This window comes from Podarcis pityusensis (genome assembly GCF_964106645.2).
Source record: "Podarcis pityusensis genome assembly, chromosome: 6".
Classification (NCBI taxonomy): Eukaryota; Metazoa; Chordata; class Lepidosauria; order Squamata; family Lacertidae; genus Podarcis; species Podarcis pityusensis.
The window spans coordinates 86,372,804-86,391,816 of record NC_138030.1 but is presented as its reverse complement, the minus strand read 5'-3'; the positions used below and the strand labels follow the sequence as shown (position 1 = coordinate 86,391,816).

At 45.7% G+C, this 19,013-nt stretch overlaps 1 protein-coding gene across 4 annotated transcripts in view; it reads right to left on the bottom strand.

Moving 5' to 3' along the window:
* The window catches only part of HMCN1 (hemicentin 1), a 293,517-nt gene that overhangs the window by 163,587 nt on the left and 110,917 nt on the right, over positions 1 to 19,013 (bottom strand). For all 4 annotated transcript variants that reach the window (XR_013988112.1, XM_081011980.1, XM_081011981.1 and 1 more), the window contains 5 exons: positions 17,937 to 18,064; positions 11,510 to 11,654; positions 7,736 to 7,848; positions 4,573 to 4,732; positions 1,840 to 2,014 (listed from right to left, as the gene is read on the bottom strand). Coding sequence is in view for 3 of the 4 variants with exons in the window: in XM_081011980.1 (XP_080868106.1) it covers positions 1,840 to 2,014; positions 4,573 to 4,732; positions 7,736 to 7,848; positions 11,510 to 11,654; positions 17,937 to 18,064 (721 nt within the window). In the remaining variant the exon portion in view is untranslated. The remainder of the gene's footprint in view (positions 1 to 1,839; positions 2,015 to 4,572; positions 4,733 to 7,735; positions 7,849 to 11,509; positions 11,655 to 17,936; positions 18,065 to 19,013) is intronic.

Here is a 19,013-nt window from a genome sequence, read left to right as displayed (position 1 = left end):
TAGTAGCATTTCATGAAGAAAGTTCTCGGCCAGGAATGGGAAATTGGATCTGCCCCATGGGCCAGATCCTGACCACTCCCAGCCCCTGCAGGCCAGTGAGACACCCACCCACCACCTGAGAACCATCTGACGCTAAGGCTAACTGTTCGCCTTTGTGGTTCAAAATCAAACTGCACCAGCAAAGGAACAGAGGGCTTGAAGGTGCAGCGTTCTCTTAACTTGATTTGTAAAAATTTGGAAAACTGATAATCATATTAAAAAGCCTCTGAGCAAGCTAATACCTTGCTTTTTATCTACCATCCTAAAACCAATTGCAATTATTCTGAAACAAAAAGAAAACTTTACTTAACGTATTTTTTTAAAAAAAAATGTGGTATTTTTGTGCCTCTGTTCCAGCCAAAACCTAGACAGATCCCCCTATAGACTTACTCTTCTTATATCACCTGGGGGTGGGGAACATTCAAAAATATAACTCCCCACATGGCATCTGAAATGGTAAGCCTATACCACCTGACTGCTTTGAACACGAGTTTTTACTCTGGGTTCAAAACCAAAAGGTGTGGATCTCTTAAAATGGAGAGACTACAACGTTGCAATTTATTCTGCAAACTACTGTGTCGTCGCAGACAACACTGTCTATACATGATGGCCCCGATCCAGTGCACAAGAGCAGCACACGGCTAAGCAGCAACGCTATTGGAATCAGGCCCGTATTGGGAATCTGATAGTCAAAGGTACGGCACTGATACGTCTACAATATGTTGTCTTACTGCGGCCCAATATGAGTTTGAGACTCAGCACTGAGTTCTTGCAATGTGGCTTCCATGCTTCAGTTATTGGGGGTGGGTGGATTAATTCCATAAGACTTTTCTGCTCGGAAACGTTTCAAGGCTATATGGATGAGTTGGCATTTTCTTGTTGCTATTCTTATGTCAAACAATGTTCTGTAAAGCTACCCCTGGCCTGAAAAAATGAAGCATTTCAGAAAGTTTGAAACTTGTTTTGTTCTTGTAACCACATATTAGAGGAGGGCACATAGCATTACTAATACATAAGCAATACGAGCAGCCAGAAAGTGTGGAAACTGCATTGTAAAATCCTATTAGATTGTCTAATTTGAACAAAGTGTATTTTGCAATACAAATTCACAATACTGCCTTGTACTCAGCGTGGAAAACCACAAAAAGCACAGTGGGATTTAGAAGAATTTGTTGATTCTGATGAAACCCTCCAGGGTCAACTTAAGGATTTCAGCAAACAGACCAGAGAAACTGGAATCAAAATTTTGGACTCTAGAGAACTGAGATAAAGCTAACATTTCTGGCACGGCCCAGGAAACTGTATTAAAAGACCATACCAGAAAGATTTTTTTTTTTGGTACATTTGTGCGTTTTACTGAATGAAAAATCAGGCAGCCATGCAAATATGCGAGCAATCAACAAGGCAAATTCACAACGGTGAACCTCAGGCAGAGCTTATCTGTGCCACAAACTTATTTATGAGTTTTATATCATTTAACACCATGGCTTCCCCACAGAGAACCCTACTACTTATAAATTGGTGAGGTTGCTGAGAAAGATCGCCTGCTTCCTCCCCCACAGAACTACATTTCCTTTGATTCCCTATAAAAAGGAAATTAAATAAAAACAAGAAAAAAGGCACATTGCACTACAGAACTCCCGTTCCTGAACGGAAATAAAAAAGTAGGGTGAAACACTACTTCTGGATACCTTAAATATAAATTTGTAGATCTTTATAAACACAAGAGAGTATCTAGCAAGCCCTGGATGTTTTTATTTTGAATTTGCTCTACAGATGACAAACAAATAGAACTCTTACCTTGGAGAGTATGGAGAGATAAGCTGCATTTCTTTAGCCCAGGTTATTATAGGTGGCGGCAAACTTTTCACCTCACAGGGAAGTGTGACCTCTTCCCCTGCGGTCACTGAAATCTCTATTGGATTGTCCCGCGAAAATCCTTGCAGCTCTCCAGGTCTGGACACTCTAGGTTTCACTGCAATAGAACATTCATATAATCAAAGCATATCCAGGAATTCTGTTTCTATATGTTTCGCCCTAGAAATCCCCTTTTACCCTTTCATTCCTATTTTGTTTTATTTGGCATGTGTTATTATATTTGGTTCCATTTTGCTATCGCTGTTGTTGTCATTGAACACGCACTCATCCAGGCACCAAAGCATATTATATACAAAAACATTTCACTTCAGCTTAATGTGTGCTGCATTCCGGATCCGCTGCATGCTCCATTCACAACTGCCAAAAATGCTTGTAGTCAAAACACTGGAACTGGAGGGTAGAGGCAAAGCGATACTGTATTTTTTGCTCTATAGGGCGCACTTTCCCCCCTCCATAAATTAAGGGGAAATGTGTGTGCATCCTATGGAGCGCATGCAGGCTCCTTGGCTTCAGCAAAAGCAACGCAAAGTCTCCGAAGCGCAGAGGGAGCGCTCCCTCCGCACTCCAGAGGCTTCGCGTTGCTTTCGTTGAAGCCTGGAGAGCGAGAGGGGTCATTGCACACCAACCCCTCTCGTTCTCCAGGCTTCAGGGATAGCTGCCTGAAGCCTCTGGAGTGAAGTGGGAGCTCCTGCTGTGCTCCGGAGGCTTCGGGTTCCTTTTGCTGAAGCCAGGGGAGCAAGACTCTCCTGGCTTCAGCAGAGAGGGAGAGCTGCGCAGCGCCCCTTCAGCGAAGCGGGAGTAGAAATGGAAGGGGCTCCGTTTCTCCTGCCGCTTCGCTGAAGGGGCACTGAGCAGAGAGGGGGAGAATTATTTTTTCTTGTTCTCTCCCTCTAAAACAGGGTGCGTCCTATGGTGGAGTGTGTCCTATAGAGCAAAAAATACGGTGATCACTATCCCACTCCCTGCTGAATCCTAACCCAAGGCTGATGGGACGTTCTGCCTCTGCACATGAGTCTGGGAATGTTCAGTTCACATTGAGTTCATGAAACATTGTACCCTGACCTGTTCTTAATGCATTGTTGACCACATCTACGGAATGCGATTGTTATGCTCTTTCAAGTCATGCAATATCAATCATTAGTAATTGTTTATTATCAATCACTAGTAATAGTTTAACAAGGAGGATTTCACGCCTGTCCAATTGTGTTCCTTTCCCCAACCTTTCTATTGATGATTAATGCCTATATTCAACCTTTGCATTGTATTTGTGTTAACCAATCAGCAACAAGCACATATGTGGCAATGCTGTAATATTCAATAAAAGGGACTCTCTGAGACATGCTCGGGAGATGCCTCCCATATGACACTTGCCATTCGTCTGTCGTTTATTTCAACCCAACCCAAGGCTGGATTTCAATTCAGGTCATCCAACGGTCTATCCTCTGGACTTCTCAAGCACCCCATGTGGGCTATCTTACCAGGCATGAATATTCAGGTGTCAGTTACATCTTGATAAATGCAGTAGTGAACCACATAGTGGGGTGGACCTTTCCTTTCCTTTCTCCTTCCCTTCCCTTTCTCCTTTCCCCTTTCCTTGGCAATCACTCGTAGCCAAGTAAGGTTGCCTCCCATACACACGGTTTTAAAAGTGAGCCCATAAGTGACTGTGGAGGTCAATTCTGCATCCACATGTCCTTCCACAGTGGGGACGTAGGTTTCCGGGCAGTTGTTGATCACAGTGAGGGTTTGCCAAGCGTGCCTTCCTCTTAGCGCGTTTCTCCATTTCATCCTGAGTTTGAGCGTCTTCCAAGCCCATGGCACCTGTGGTAAAGGCTGTTCTCCCATTGGAGCGCTCGCAGGCCAGTGTTTCCCAGTTGTCGGTGTTTATATTATATATATTTTAGATTTGCCTTGAGAGAGTCTTTAAACCTCTTTTGTTGACCACCAGCATTACGCTTTCCATTTTTAAGTTCGGAATAGAATAGTTGCTTTGGAAGGCGATAATCAGGCATCTGCACATGACCAGTCCAACGAAGTCAATACTGAAGAATCATTGCTTTGACACCAGGGATCTTTGCTTCTTCCGGTACACTGGCATTAGTTCGCCTGTCTTCCCAAGTGATGTGTAAAATTTTTCGGAGACACCGTTGATGGAATCTTTCAAGGAGTTGGAGATGGCATTTATAAGTGGTCTACGTTTCGCAAGAATACAGTAAGGTTGGTAGTACAATAGCTTTGTAAACAAGCATTTTGGTTTCCCTGCGAATGTCCTGGTCCTCAAACACTCTGCACTTCAATTGCGAGAAAGCTGCACTCACAGAGCTCAGGCGACGCTGGATTTTGCCATCAATGTCGGCCCTTGTGGAAAGGTAGCTGCCCAGGTCAGTGGAAGTACTCATCTGACAGCCAGTTGGTCACCTCACTGCTGCTTGCAGTAACTGGAACGGGTTTCGGTGATCGCGCATGTGCAAAAGCACTAAATCACGCTTTGCGCATACACAGACGCGCCGAATCGCGACCCGCGCATGTGCAGACACAGCGCTGCGGGTTGCAAACGGTGCGGGTTGCCAACGTGCCTCCCGCACGGATCACGTTCGCAACCCAAGGTTGCACTGTAAACATAATCTGAACAAGCAGGCTTTAGTATTTACTTACCATAGACAGTCAGTTGAACTTTGCGCGTTGCATAGCCTGCCGCATTCGTTGCAGTGCAGATGTATTCCCCAGACTCCTCGCCTCCTGCAGAAACTACGTAGAGACTCCCATCAGACCCCACAGAAAATTTCAGATTGCTGGGAGAAATCACCTCTCCTTTCTGGTGAAGACAGGGAAAAGCCAATGGGATGAACTTAATCAGATGAAATAATGTAAGAATATCTCAGAATTCTTTACGGAAGAAGACTTTTTAAAAAATGTTTCTTTTGACGCTGCCTTTACATTGAAATGGACAGTATGGCAACAATTACATCAACTTCCTGACTTGTGCAAACGACGTCAATTGTGTGAAACGATGCAGGCAGTGAAGCAAATGATGTAGCAATTGGTGGAGAATGAATTGCAGCAAAATGGAAATGGCGCTGACTGTGACAAATACAGAATGAAACTCACTGCTCTTTTACAGCCCTACGTAAGAATAGCTATGCTGTCAGAACAAATCCATCTAATTCCATAGCCTTGCTGAGTTAGCCTTCTCTGCTTTATTATATACATTTTTAATTTCATTGTTTAGCTGTTGTCCTTTAACTGTTCTATTGATTACTGCATTAATCATTTCTTGCTGCCTCAGCTGTGGGAAGTTAGGATGTAAATATTTTTAATGGGGGGAAACCTACAAAGGGACTTTCATAAGCGGGTAAAGGTAAAGGGACCCGTGACTGTTAGGCCCAGTCGTGGCTGACTCTGGGGTTGCGGCGCTCATCTCACTTTATTGGCCGAGGGAGCCGCCATACAGCTTCCAGGTCATGTGACCAGCATAACTAAGCTCCTTCTGGCAAACCAGAGCAGGGCACGGAAATGCCGTTTACCTTCCCACCGGAGCGGTACCTATTTATCTACTTGCACTTTGACGTGCTTTCGAACTGCTAGGTTGGCAGGAGCAGGGACCGAGCAACAGGAGCTCACCCCGTCACGAGGATTCAAACCGCCAACTTTCTGATCAGCAAGTCCTAGGCTCTGTGGTTTAACCCACAGCGCTACCCGCGTCCCTTTCACAAGCAGGCAGGATCATCAATATCCGTTCCATATGGACTGGTCCCCTGAGGTTCTGCTTCAAGCAGCTGAGTCTGTTTCAAGATGGACGGGTACCTAAAGAATCACATATTCCCATGCAACAGGCATAGGCAAACTCGGCCCTCCAGATGTTTTGGGGCTACAGCTCCCATCATACCTAGCTAACAGGACCAGGGGTCAGGGATGATGGGAATTGTAGTCCCAAAACATCTGGAGGGCCGAGTTTGCCTATGCCTGCCATACAAGCTCACCCAACTTCAAAGGTCTTCATTGGAGGCCCTGCTCAAAATTATACCAAAAAATAGGGCTTTGTTGGCTGTGGGGCTTTGATTGTGAAACACACACAAACACACACCTCATCCATTGACTCAGTGTTTTCCTTTATGCTCTGTGGGCATCAATTAAAAACAGTACTGTTTACTCCATTACCTTGCAGACGTGTTCTTATTTACGGTTAAGCTTTTGATGCATGCCTTTGAAGATGTCTACAAAGATGATTTATTGATTTATTTCACTGCTGTTTTAGCTACGTCGCTTTGATTTATTCTATGGACTTGTCGCAATACACCTTGGGAACTAAGACTGGAAGGCAGGATATAAATATTTTAAGTAACTAAACCTATGTTATTTATTGAACCCCTCTCAGAAGCCATGAGGATTGCCAAGCGTTACTTGGTAGTTTTGGTAGACTAGTTAATGGGGCCAACTTGAATGAGTAAGGGTGAGGGAAAAGAAAGGCAAACCTTGCTTATTTCTTAGGCTGGCTTGATGTTGGCTTGCTATTATTCTAGGATTTATTTATTTATTTATTTATTTATAGATGGCATTTCCTTCTAGCAATGAATGCTCTCGAGATTTTGGTAATATGCATATTGAATGAATGAATGAAACTTCATTTGCATCAGCCGTCAGCCACAGCAACAAAAAGCATTGTGATATACACAGAACAAAATAAAAGTCGGTTATATAAAACATGGTTTAGGGTCCTGAATCAGCAGTCAAATGGTGGACCTTATTCTGATTGCCCCAGCTAGAAACCTTGCAACCTTTGCAGCCATCTGCTCCTCTTTATCGGACAGGAGAAACGACACTGTGGCAGTGGTTGTGCGACCCAGAATGGTCAATAAAAGAGGTGTAATAATCTCGTTCCTCAGGTCTTTGAAAAGAGTGCACGCAAGGAGGGCGTGCGCCACTGATTCGGTGCTGCCATCTCCGCAGGGACATAAGCGTTTTTTGTATGGAATCTGTTGGAATAGTCCCTCAAGTACAGCCGAGGGCAGTACATTCAGTCTTGTGAGGGTAAAGGCGGGTCTATATTTTGGAATTGCTAGGTTAGGGTGCCAGAGAGTCAAAGTGGAAGGATGGAAAATGGTCATACCACGGGCAAAATTTCCTTATTGTGGCCAAGTTGCTCTGATGCTCAGTATTATTTAGTAAAGGTAAAGGGACCCCTGACCATTAGGTCCAGTCGTGACCGACTCTGGGGTTGCAGCGCTCATCTCGCTTTATTGACCGAGGGAGCCGGCGTACAGCTTCCGGGTCATGTGGCCAGCTTGACTAAGCCGCTTCTGGCAAACCAGAGCAGCACACGGAAATGCCGTTTACCTTCCTGCTGGAGTGGTACCTGTTTATCTACTTGCACTTTGTGCTTTCGAACTGCTAGGTTGGCAGAAGCTGGGACCGAACAACGGGAGCTCACCCCGTCGCGGGGATTCGAACTGCCGACCTTCTGATCAGCAAGTCCTACTCTGTGGTTTAACCCACAGTGCCACCCGCGTCCCCCTCAGTATCATTTAGGCATTGGCAAATTAGACCGTTTGCTTTGCTATAACCCACGGTGAGTAGCTGTTGTGGGGATAAACCACAAGAGTGAAGTTTTGGGTTGACAATTTCCCACCAGGTACTCTTGTGACCGTCTTGTTGCACTAGGGATATTAGACCAGGGGGATTTGAGTTTAGGCGGAGCTGGAAGTTGAATGTCCTGCGCCAGATCCATATTTCTACTGAGGGAAGACTGATTCATTGATTCATTCATTCCTACATGTTCAGCTGATTTTTCACTATAAGCAACTCAAGACTTTGCAGTTACCTTGGACCAGACTACAGATGGCTTGGGTACTCCACTGGACTTGCAGGGCATTGTAACTGGGATGCCTTCTATGGTGCTGAATATCTGCTGTCCATGCTGAATTATGGGTAGAACTGAAAACACAAACACACACAGGCATTTTGCAATTCACTGCTCATTTTTAACATCATGTTTTCCTTTGCACGTATAAAAACTTACAACCTATCGAGAAAAGGTCTTGTGATTACATACTTAAGCCCCTCCTACATTACAGTTTAGGAGGTAGACGCTCAATGCCCCCTCCTTTGCCAGCTCCTTTGCAGGTTTTAAGCTTTGAAAAAATCTTCTGTGTGGACATTGCAGCGGAGGAGGGATAGTATATCTGACTGAGACGCATGAAGCGCCCCCACCCAACAATTAGGCTTGGGGAGGGAATGAATATCCTTTTAAATTAGGTCCTCCAAATCTTTTTAAAGTGTAATTTAATTTTTGCAGACTTTTACCATCAACAGAGTACTTTTATAACATGGGCTTGTTAAAATGTACGATGGGTAAAAATAATGAAATGGTTCTGTGAACACATTTTAAAACATAAGCTAGGCTAGATACCTCCAAAAAGAACAAGATTATTCATATAGCTCTTTCCTTAAACGTTTTTGCATTAACTGTAGATAAAATTGTATTGCAAATGAAGAAGGTGAGAAAAAAGCCACTAGCCCAACTGCTCCCAGCGAATCTACATCTGGGGTGAGTTTGGAACACGTGGCTTCCTAACCCATAACTATCTACACCAGGGTCTCAAGCTGGTGTGTTTTTTACTACAATTCCCATCATCCCTGACCACTGGTCCAACTAGCTAGGGATCATGGGAGTTGTAGTCCAAAAACAGCTGAAGAAAAAAGACCTCTAAGGTCTTTTAAGCTCTACACTAATTCACCAGCCTCATGCTGGGCACCTCATTATCATCTTACAAAAGGGAAATGTTCCACATAAGCTGTGAAAAATCTGAATATTAAAATAGAGAATTGCTGCTTTACAAAAGTGAACAGTAAAACCAAGACTGCACATCAATCGCTGTCTGCATTACCGTGTGAGCAAGGCTTGCTGCCTGGATAGGACTAAACTTTGAACAGTTAATCTGACCCCAAACCACATACCTAAAGAACAGATTTGCACATAACACAAAACCATTGCTCTCTCATCCTCTCTGCCTCTTGCACTAGAAAGGGGGTAGTTTTGAGATTAGTTTGACTTGCAATGAATCTTAGTTTGTCAAGTCATACCCACCAGGATTTCTGGTTTACAGCAAACAACAGAACATTTCCAAACACTCCCAACTTCAGATCATGGATAATGAAACTGGCTTTTTTTAACAGAGCTTGTTTTAAGTCAGGATTCCTGGTCTGTGCAACACAACAGGCCAACCTTCTTTGAAAGCAAACAGATCTCTGCCGAAATCCTCTAAGAGGCAAAATGATGCACATTTTTGTTGAGGTTACACTTACTCTCACAATTCTTCCTCTAAATATCCATTCCCTTATACAGTGGTACCTCAGGTTAACTACTTAATTCATTCCGGAGGTCCGTTCTTAACCTGAAACTGTTCTTAACCTGAAGCACCACTTTAGCTAATGGGGCCTCCTGCTGCCGCCGCGCGCTGGAACACGATTTCTGTTCTCATCCTGAAGCAAAGTTCTTAACCCGAGGGACTATTTCTGGGTTAGTGGAGTCTGTAACCTGAAGCCTATGTAACCTGAAGCGTATGTAACCTGAGGTACCACTGTAAGTCTTTGATCATTTCAGTGGCTACCAGAGCCTTTACTTTCCTCAGTTCTTCTCGATGAGGAACATTAGTTCTTCACAATGTGATAAAACCTCAAAGCGCTACTGAAGAGATAACCTTCGCTTGCAAAATGCAATAATGAATACTAACTTGCACAAGGCCTCTTTCCTAAAGCAGAATAAAAGCTTAAAGCATGCCTCTCTCCGTTAACTGCACATGGAAAAGAAGTTTCAGCTCATGAAGAATACAACAGCCACGACCTCACACATAGTTGAAGCCACTGAGACACAGAAGGATTCTTACAAAACAAATCCTCTGTCTTGTCTTCTGCAAACAGGCATGTTCCTCTTGGTAGAATTAAAAAACGAGATACATAGTTCTTTTTCCAAATGTATAATTTCTACCAAATGCCAGCTCCCTCTGGATACCGCTTGTTTTTATCCATTATGTAGCCTCTTAGACAACATTTGGAGAACTCCCACTTACGTCTCTGGTTTGTTCATAAAGCAAGCGAGTCTGCAAAAACCATCATTGCTTGAAAACATTTGTGCAGTGAAAAAAAATATACTTTTTGGATGTCGTGCGGTGGTAGTGATGGTTCTTATACAGGTTCCTTAAAAAGGCATGTCAGTTTTGTTCACATGTTCTGTTGCCCAGACATATAATTGGACCATCTTTCAAATCTCCCAATAGATTTTGGCTGGGATCCAGAGATCCTCTTCCACAGGTCAAACAGCTGCTCTCCTTGCACAAGCACGTACACACAATGGATTCTAGGATAGGAAAATGCAAACTGCAAGAGATGGTCTCTTCTGTATATGGGAGGCTTCTTTGACTTATTAGCACGAGTCATGAAGGTTTACATATCTACATGTACATCTGCATGAATGGTGAATTTTATTCCCCTTGTGATCCCCTGGAATCTGGCTGTTATCTTCAGAATACTACAGCAGGGTTCCTTAGCCATAGGTAAAGGTAAAGGGACCCCTGACCATTAGGTCCAGTCACGGACGACTCTGGGGTTGCGGCGCTCATCTCGCTTTACTGGCTGAGGGAGCCGGCGTACGGCTTCCGGGTCATGTGGCCAGCATGACTAAGCCGCTTCTGGCGAACCAGAGCAGCGCACGGAAATGCCGTTTACCTTCCTGCCGGAGCGGTACCTGTTTATCTACTTGCACTTTGACGTGCTTTTGAACTGCTAGGTTGGCAGGAGCAGGGACCGAGCAACGGGAGCTCCCCCCGACGCGGGGATTCAAACCGCCGTCCTTCTGATCGGTTTAACCCACAGCGCCACCCACGTCCCCTCCTTAGCCATACAGACCCACAAAATGTTGAGCATGTAAGAGATATTAATTGGACCTACTTGGAAGTGTTCAGAGTACACAGAACATGAAGCTGATTTTTTAATAATTAAGCAATTTTACCATAATTATGACAGAGGGGCATAAAAGGGGTGGCCTTTTCCAACACGTTAGCATGATCTATGCACGCAGACATGTATTGAGGCCTCCTGAGGTAAGATGTAGCCACAACACCTAGTGTTGGAAGCAGAGGCAGCTTTTCACCCAAAACAGCATTTGCTTCAACGCAGTGCTTTCCACAAAAGGGCGAGCTACAATTTTATATGGGGGGGGGGAAGCAAAGTGGTACCTTTTCCCTCACTCCCAAACCTCTTGTCATTTTGAGATCAATTCATTTGTCTCTTCATACAATGGAAGAAAACAAGAAGAACTGCAAGCAGAGAGATGCAACTGAGGGAACGAAAGTCCAGAGTTGGGTAAAGGGGGGATTTAGCAAACAAAGAGGCGCCCAGCCCCTATTTTTATGCCGCTTACTAACACAGCATTTAGAGAAGAGAGCATGCAAGGCCCCTTGACATTAATGGGTTCGGAAAAAGAAAATTACTAGGTGGGTTATGACGACCCATATATGTCTTTATATGCAACGCAATTGTATGCTCAAAATTTTCTAGGGCATTAAAAACCTAGGGAAACGCTGGACATTTTTCTCACCAAAGACGCTGACAGCAGTTGTTTTGTTGTTTGTCCCAGCCACGTTGCTTGCCATACAGGTGTAATCCCCAGCATCCTGCGGCCGAACCCTTTCAAGGTGAAGACTCCCATCACTACGAACACTGATATAGGGATTCTGGACCACCTGGGAAGGGGAAATCAGACCAGATTTTATTCATCTTCTAGATTTTAGCTTGGGAATAAATCCCACGGTTTTGTTTAAAAAATGGGAATAAAATCAAAATACTGCCCCAAAGCATCCCGAATTCCACGACACAGGCAGCGATTTTTGCATTACAGTGGTACCTCGTTATAATGGTATGGGGTTGCTCGTGCGTAAGTTGCCGCCTCTCCTGGCTATGTTGCCTTGTTAAACCTTTCTGTCTGGACAGCCCATCAATTCGTGGCTGCCTCAGTCGCTAGCAGAATCCGTCAGTGGGCATTTCTTAAATCTTTTCCAACATAAAAGTTGTTTGACACCCAGTCTCCTCCTACTCTCTCTGCGCGGAAGTCTTCTGTGCAGGGAGGGCGTGGGTAGCAGAGGATCCGTGCTCTCCCCGCTGGTGTCCAGTGAAGAGTCCTGGAGCCCTCTCGCCGATTCCCCCATCAGCCCCTCTCTTTCCCTGGTGTTGCGCTGATTAGCTTCCCCCTCTGCGGAGCTGCCTCTCTCCCTGCTGGGCCCTTCTCCAGCATCATTTGAGAGCCTTCCCTCCGCCTTGAGCTCCGATGTCAGTTCCCTGACATCCGGGTTACAGACGCTTCGGGTTACAGACGCTTCAGGTTACAAACTCCGCTAACCAGGAAGTGGTTGCTCCAGGTTAAGAACATTGCCCCAGGATAAGAACGGAAATCGCGTGCTAGCGGCGCAGCGGCAGCAGGAAGCCCCATTAGCTAAAGCACGCCTCAGGTTAAGAACCATTTTAGGTTAAGAAGGGACCTCTGGAACGAATTAAGTTCTTAACCCGAGGTACCACTGTATTTTGATTTCACTAGTGATGGGGAGAGGCAAAGGCAGGCTCCACAACTTGACTATCCTCTGAGATTTCAGCCAAGCATTCCTCCCATACTTTCAAACATATCCTTGCAACCATAAATGGTGTCCCTGAGTGTGGTCTGGAAAAAATGCATCATATTTTTTATTTGCTGCAATGGAGACAATAGCGAATATCTCAAGTCACAGAGCAAGACCTCAAAGCGGGAGGGAAATGGAATTTCCAAGTCGTCCCCAGCAGACTTTATTCTCTCCAGCATTTTCAAATCCCGCCTAAATAGAATCCTCTGTGAGCTTTTCCCTTGGAGTGCAGAATTTGTCACCTACTTAGTAACTAGAGGAGGTTAAGTTCTGCCTTCCAAGGGGATTAACAGCTCTCTTTGAGAAACATGGAGGGGAGGGGAAGAAGCTATGCTGAGAGGGCAAGACATGGGAAACATATCAGCGACACATGCCGAAGAGAAGAACAGCGGCCGAAAATCCTATACATAGCGATTCTTTGCAGCACTTCACTCTCAAGGGACACCAATAGCCTGTTACATAAAGGGACCCCTAACCATTAGGTCCAGTCGTGGCCGACTCTGGGGTTGCGGCGCTCATTTTGCTTTATTGGCCGAGGGAGCCGGCGTACAGCTTCCGGGTCATGTGGCCAGCAGGACTAAGCCGCTTCTGGCAAACCAGAGCAGCACACGGATATGCCGTTTACCTTCCTGCCGGAGCGGTATCTATTGATCTACTTGCACTTTGACGTGCTTTCAAACTGCTAGGTTGGCAGGAGCAGGGACCGAGCAACGGGAGCTCACCCTGTTGCGGGGATTCGAACTGCTGACCTTCTGATCGGCAAGCCTTAGGCTCTGTGGTTTAACCCACAGCGCCACCCGCGTTCCAGCCTGTTACATACACACATGTAATTATTATTATTATTATTATTATTATTAATAATACCCCACCCTTCCCGGTTCAGAAAACCAGGCTCAGGACGGCTAACAACAAATTTAAAACACTTAATTGATGCAACAAAAAACAGCATAAAATACAGTATAAAATGTGAATAACAATAAATTCAGAATTCAAAAATCAATTTAGGGGGAAATCCAGCCAATAAACATTAGATGATCACCAGGGCTAGCTGGCTGAATTAGTCCTATTTGGGCCAGCGAGGAGACCAGGGGAGAATTAGCTGCGGGATCCCAGACTGGGTAATCTTCATAAAAAGGGGAGGGGGAGGGAAGGAAGGGGGAAGATCAGGCTAAGTTCAAATTGAAAGCCAGGCGGAATAGCTCTGTCTTACAGGCCCTGTGGAAGGAAGTTAAATCCTGCCAAGAGCATAGTTTACACAACTCTTTGATTGCACGTGGATGAAGTTTAACAACTCCACCAAACCAGGCCATACTGCAGTTGGGTACCCAAACCTATTTTAGGCCTTTTAGGTGTTGTCAGGGAACTGCCATCGGAAGGAAGGGAAGTGAAAGGGCTCACACAGGTTGGGAGAGACTCAGCAGCTGAAGAGGGAACCAGTAGGGGGAGAGGAGCTGAGCTGAGGGAAAGGGAGCTGGAGGGATGGCTCAGAGACACTTCCAGCGAAAACAGTGGGGAGGTTTCAGGACCTCCTGTAGGGACACCCACTCCTCGCCGGAAACTGTCACGCAGAGAGTCCAGAAGACGTGTTTCCGTTAAGGAGCTTTTATGTTGGAAGCGATTCCGAAAGCAACCACTGTCGGAATCTGCCAGCGACTGACGGAGCCATGTTTAAGGGGCTCCGTTACAGACAGAGGTTTGCAAACTTGACCAAACTCTGAGGGACTAGGATTTTACACACAAGCAGCTCATCGTCCCATCACAGGTGTATTTTCCTTTCAACATATTCCTTCTACATCCTCCGGTGTAGCAAAAGGTATTTGCCGGAGCCACACTTCTTACCTCGTACGCCAGAGGAAGGATGGAGGGTCCTTCTTGCTGTTTAAAGCAGAACCAAGTAATCCAGCTTGCTAATTCTTGCTCTAGCTACATTTTGACTGCCATTCCCCAGTGCAACTATCCTTTCCCCCCCTGCTTGTTACTGGGCTTTCTGGTCCCAGATATCTGTGGTCCACTCACTGTGTGTGTGTGTGTGTGTGTGTGAGAGAGAGAGAGAGAGAGAGAGAGAGAGAGAACTCTGACAAATACGGACATTTTCTACAGGAGAGCTCCTAAGGTTTCCACTCCATCTTTCCTGCTGTCTCCACTAAACCCAGCTTTGTCATCCTTTTTGCTGCCACCCCTCCTAGCTGAACTTCTCTGCTGTTTATGCAGCTGTAGGGAATGACAGAAGTCCGTCTTTCACTGCACTGCTTCCAGCCTGCCCATGTTTACTTTGTTTACTTTGAAGAAGTGTGCTTGCACACGAAAGCTCATACCAAGAACTAACTTAGTTGGTCTTAAAGGTGCTACTGGAAGGATTTTTTTTATTTTGACTATGGCAGACCAACACGGCTACCTATCTGTAACTGGAACCATGTTTACTTTGTTAAAAGAAAACCTGCTCCCTTTCCCTTATGGGGTATTCCGGAGTCTTTAAGTGGGTTCCCTATCAGTAAGAGAAAACAACAGAGGCCAACCAGAGTATATTGAGAAGCAAAGCGGCCGGATCTTTATTCAAGGAACTCTTGCAACAGGGTCTCCACTGAACAATGGTGCACAAGTCCTTATAGATTCTTGAAATTGCCCACCCTGTAGCCCAAGTAAAGGTAAAGGGACCCCTGACCATTAGGTCCAGTCGTGGCCGATTCTGGGGTAGCGGTGCTCATTTCGCTTTATTGGCCAAGGGAGCCAACATTTGTCCGCAGACAGTTTTTCTGGGTCATGTGGCCAGCATGACTAAGCCGCTTCTGGCGAACCAGAGCAGCGCACGGAAACGCCGTTTACCTTCCCGCCGGAACGGTACCTATTTATCTACTTGCACTTTGATGTGTTTTCGAACTGCTAGGTTGGCAGGAGCAGGGACCGAGCAACGGGAGCTCACCCCGTCGCGGGGATTCGAATTGCCGACCTTCTGATTGGCAAGTCCTAGGCTCTGTGGTTTAACCCTCAGCGCCACCCGAGACCACCCCCCAAAACATCATACATACATCACAAAAGGAGGTGGTCTACAGCAGAAATCCTGCCTGCCAGAATACCTGATAATGGTCACTGGTTGCATTACCTGGGCAGCCTGGCCATTCTTTGGTGATGGTTAATACTTTAGTTTCTGAATCCAGGTCACAGGCTCACCCTATTCATACACAAAGACGCCCTTAAGACAGGATTTGCAAGCAAAAAGGCAATGGGAAGGCTTTCCCCATTTGCCTCCATTACTGCAGAGGAATATTTGAGGTCATTGGGAGACTCAAAATGGCTTCAGGATTGCTCTCCTATACTATTTCAGACACATGGTTCATATATTTAGATATGTGTGCATTTATGAAGATTTATTCTATATTTGAGACCATAAAATTCTTATAACAACATCTACCTGGAGTGGCTGAACAGTGGAGACAGGTACCAACTGAGCCTCACCTCCCACAAACGTTTTTGCCCCTTTACATCTGAAAATCACAATTGAATCCTATCTTCCCCCTCGGCCACCATCTGCTCTAGTTGCTCATGGCGGCAATTCTGGAGGCATCCCATTGCATCCTTGCAAAGAGCCCTGTGAGGGCGGGTTGGGCTATGCGATAGCAATTACATTCGAATGATAATATTTCAGTGACAGTGTTAAAGAGTTTTGGGTGTTAAGCTGTGTGCCAGACTCCTCTAGTCCCTGGATCCAGCAAGTGTTAAAAACTTGGTGAAGTGTAAGGATAAAAAAAGAAAATGAAAAAAGAAGAAGGGGCTATGTGGGAGATGGCAAAACTGCAGATAGTAAGAAGGATAAAAGCCAGAGTTTTTAGTTGGAAGTGGCAGGGGTGTGACCTAGGGGTAAAGCAGCAAGCTGGAGAGAGAACCAGAGCAGTGTTTGAGAGCTATGTTTTATTTCTGCTTGAATCCAAGGCTGCGGCTATGGGAGAAACAAGACCCACTTGGGGTGCTGATGCTGTGAGCCCCTCCATTGAAGGCTCAGGTTGTATATAAGTGTAAATAACCCATATATAATAAGGACATCACAGTCTCCACTGTGACTCATTCCCAAAAGGAAACACAAAAAAAGGTCAAAGGTAAAAAAGGACCCCTGGACAGTTAAGTCCAGTCAAAGGCGACTATGAGGTTGCGGCGCTCATCTCACTTTCATGCCGAGGGAGCCAGCGTTTGTCCACAGACAGCTTTCCGGGTCATGTGGCCAGCAGGACTAAACAGCTTCTGTGCGCAATGGGACACCGTGACAGAAACCAGAGCGCACAGAAACGCCGTTTACCTTCCTGCCACAGCGATACCTATTTCTCTACTTGCACTGGTGTGCTTTCAGACTGGTAGGTTGGCAGGAGCTGGGACAGAGCAACGGGAGCTCACCCCATCAAGGGGATTTGAACTGCCGACCTTCTGATCGGCAAGCCCAAGAGGCTCAGTGGTTTAGACCACAGCACCACCCATCTTGATATATATAAGGGACGCGGGTGGCGCTGTGGGTTAAACCACAGAGCCTAGGACTTGCTGATCAGAAGGTCGGCGGTTCGAATCCGTGTGACGGGGTGAGCTCCCGTTCCTCGGTCCCATCTCCTGCCAACCTAGCAGTTCGAAAGCATGTCAAAGTGCAAGTAGATAAATGGGTACCGCTCTGGCAGGAAGGTAAAAGGCGTTTCCATGCACTGCTCTGGTTCTCCAGAAGTGGCTTAGTCATGCTGGCCACATGATCCGACAGCTGTACGCCGGCTCCCTCGGTCAATAAAGTGAGATGAATGCCGCAAGCCCAGAGTCGGCCATGACTGGACCTAATGGTCAGGGGTCCCTTTACCTTTACCTTATAAATATATACAACATTGTATATATATAACATTGTATAGATGTTGTGTAAATAAACCATATATAATAAGGACATCACAGTCTCCGCTGTGACTCATTCCCAAAAGGAAACACAAACACATGGAATCCCTGAAATCTCGCACCGCTCACAGACTGGGGTGGCATGTAACAATATGAAGAGGCTTTTTGGTTGTGCATGCAGGTTCCTTCACTTTTCCCTTTGTGTGAGTCAGCAAACAAGCCAGGAAGTCTTCCATGAACTATAGTTTTCCATTTCCTCTGAACTGGGAAAGAATGGTTAAATGGCTCTTGGAACGACTTTGGCCTAATATCCTGGTTTGTTTCAAAGCTGTTAACCATCTGTTAAGCCATGATGCAAATCATCTGAACTCTTCCAGCGACTTTCCTAGCTGGCTGCAGAAGTGAAGTTGCCGTAGTTCGCAATCTGCTATAATTTTATGCCTTTTGAGATAGTCCCTCTGCCCCAGTAAGCAAAAGACTGATAATAAAAGAAGCTCTTACCGCCATACTATTTTTAATCCACTTTCGCTCTGGGATAGGGTTGCCTGCCAACAGCACACATGGCAGAGTAAGCGGCTGGCCTTCGATAACATTAGCTGCCGCTGGGCTCATTCCAATTAGAGGTGCAACTGTACCAAAGATTTAAAAAAGAAACAACATTCCCATGAAAATGCAAGAAGAATGCTCTGCTGCAGACGGGGCAGGAATCCCAACAGTGTTTTAGGAAGAATCCTGGTCTATAGCACTTCTCTCAAAATTAGTTAATTTTAAGAAGAACTATTCTGGATCACAAACAACTTGAAACTTTTATTATTATGTTCGTAATATATTGGAATAACAAATTCCAAGATAAGGTTGGCAGTAATGTGTTGTGTTATCTTTCATTTTTATTCCATTTTTATTCCTCATGATCCTCAGTTAGTAGGTAGGGCAGGGGTCTGCAACCTTTAAGACAAAAAGAGCCACTTGGACCCGTTTCCGAAGAAAAAAAAACCTGGGAGCCGCAAAACCATTGCGACATTTAAAGCATGCGCGCCGCTGCCCTCCGATCTGACAGCGGGCGGGAAGGTGACGTCGGGACGGTGCGTGACTAACGCACGCACCGCCCCCATGCGACGTCACAGCCAGTACAGCGCCCGCCACAGTGGGGAGTGTCGGGGCGCACAATGCGCCTCCTCCCCTCGCTAGTATCCGCCCCGGAGCCATGGCAAAGGTGTAAAAGAGCCACATGCGGCTCCGGAGCCGCGGGTTGCAGATCCCTGAGGTAGGGCATAAATAGTACACACACACACGTGTGTGTGTGTGTGCATGTGTTTTTTAACAGTTCAGTTCCTGAACAACTTGGAAATTGAACGCGGCAAACCCAGAAGTCAGTGTTCTGGTTTGCGAACTTTGCTTCAGAAGCCGAACGTGCTCCTGAGCTTCTAGTTCTACTGTTGCGCTGCTAATTTGCATCCCCCCATTGTAATTAAAGCTTCCCGCCTTCCGTTTGTACTGTTGTACTGTTAATTTGCATGTCCCATCCCCCTCATCGTAACTGAAGCCTTCTGTTTCCAATTGCAGTGTTCTGAGGTGATA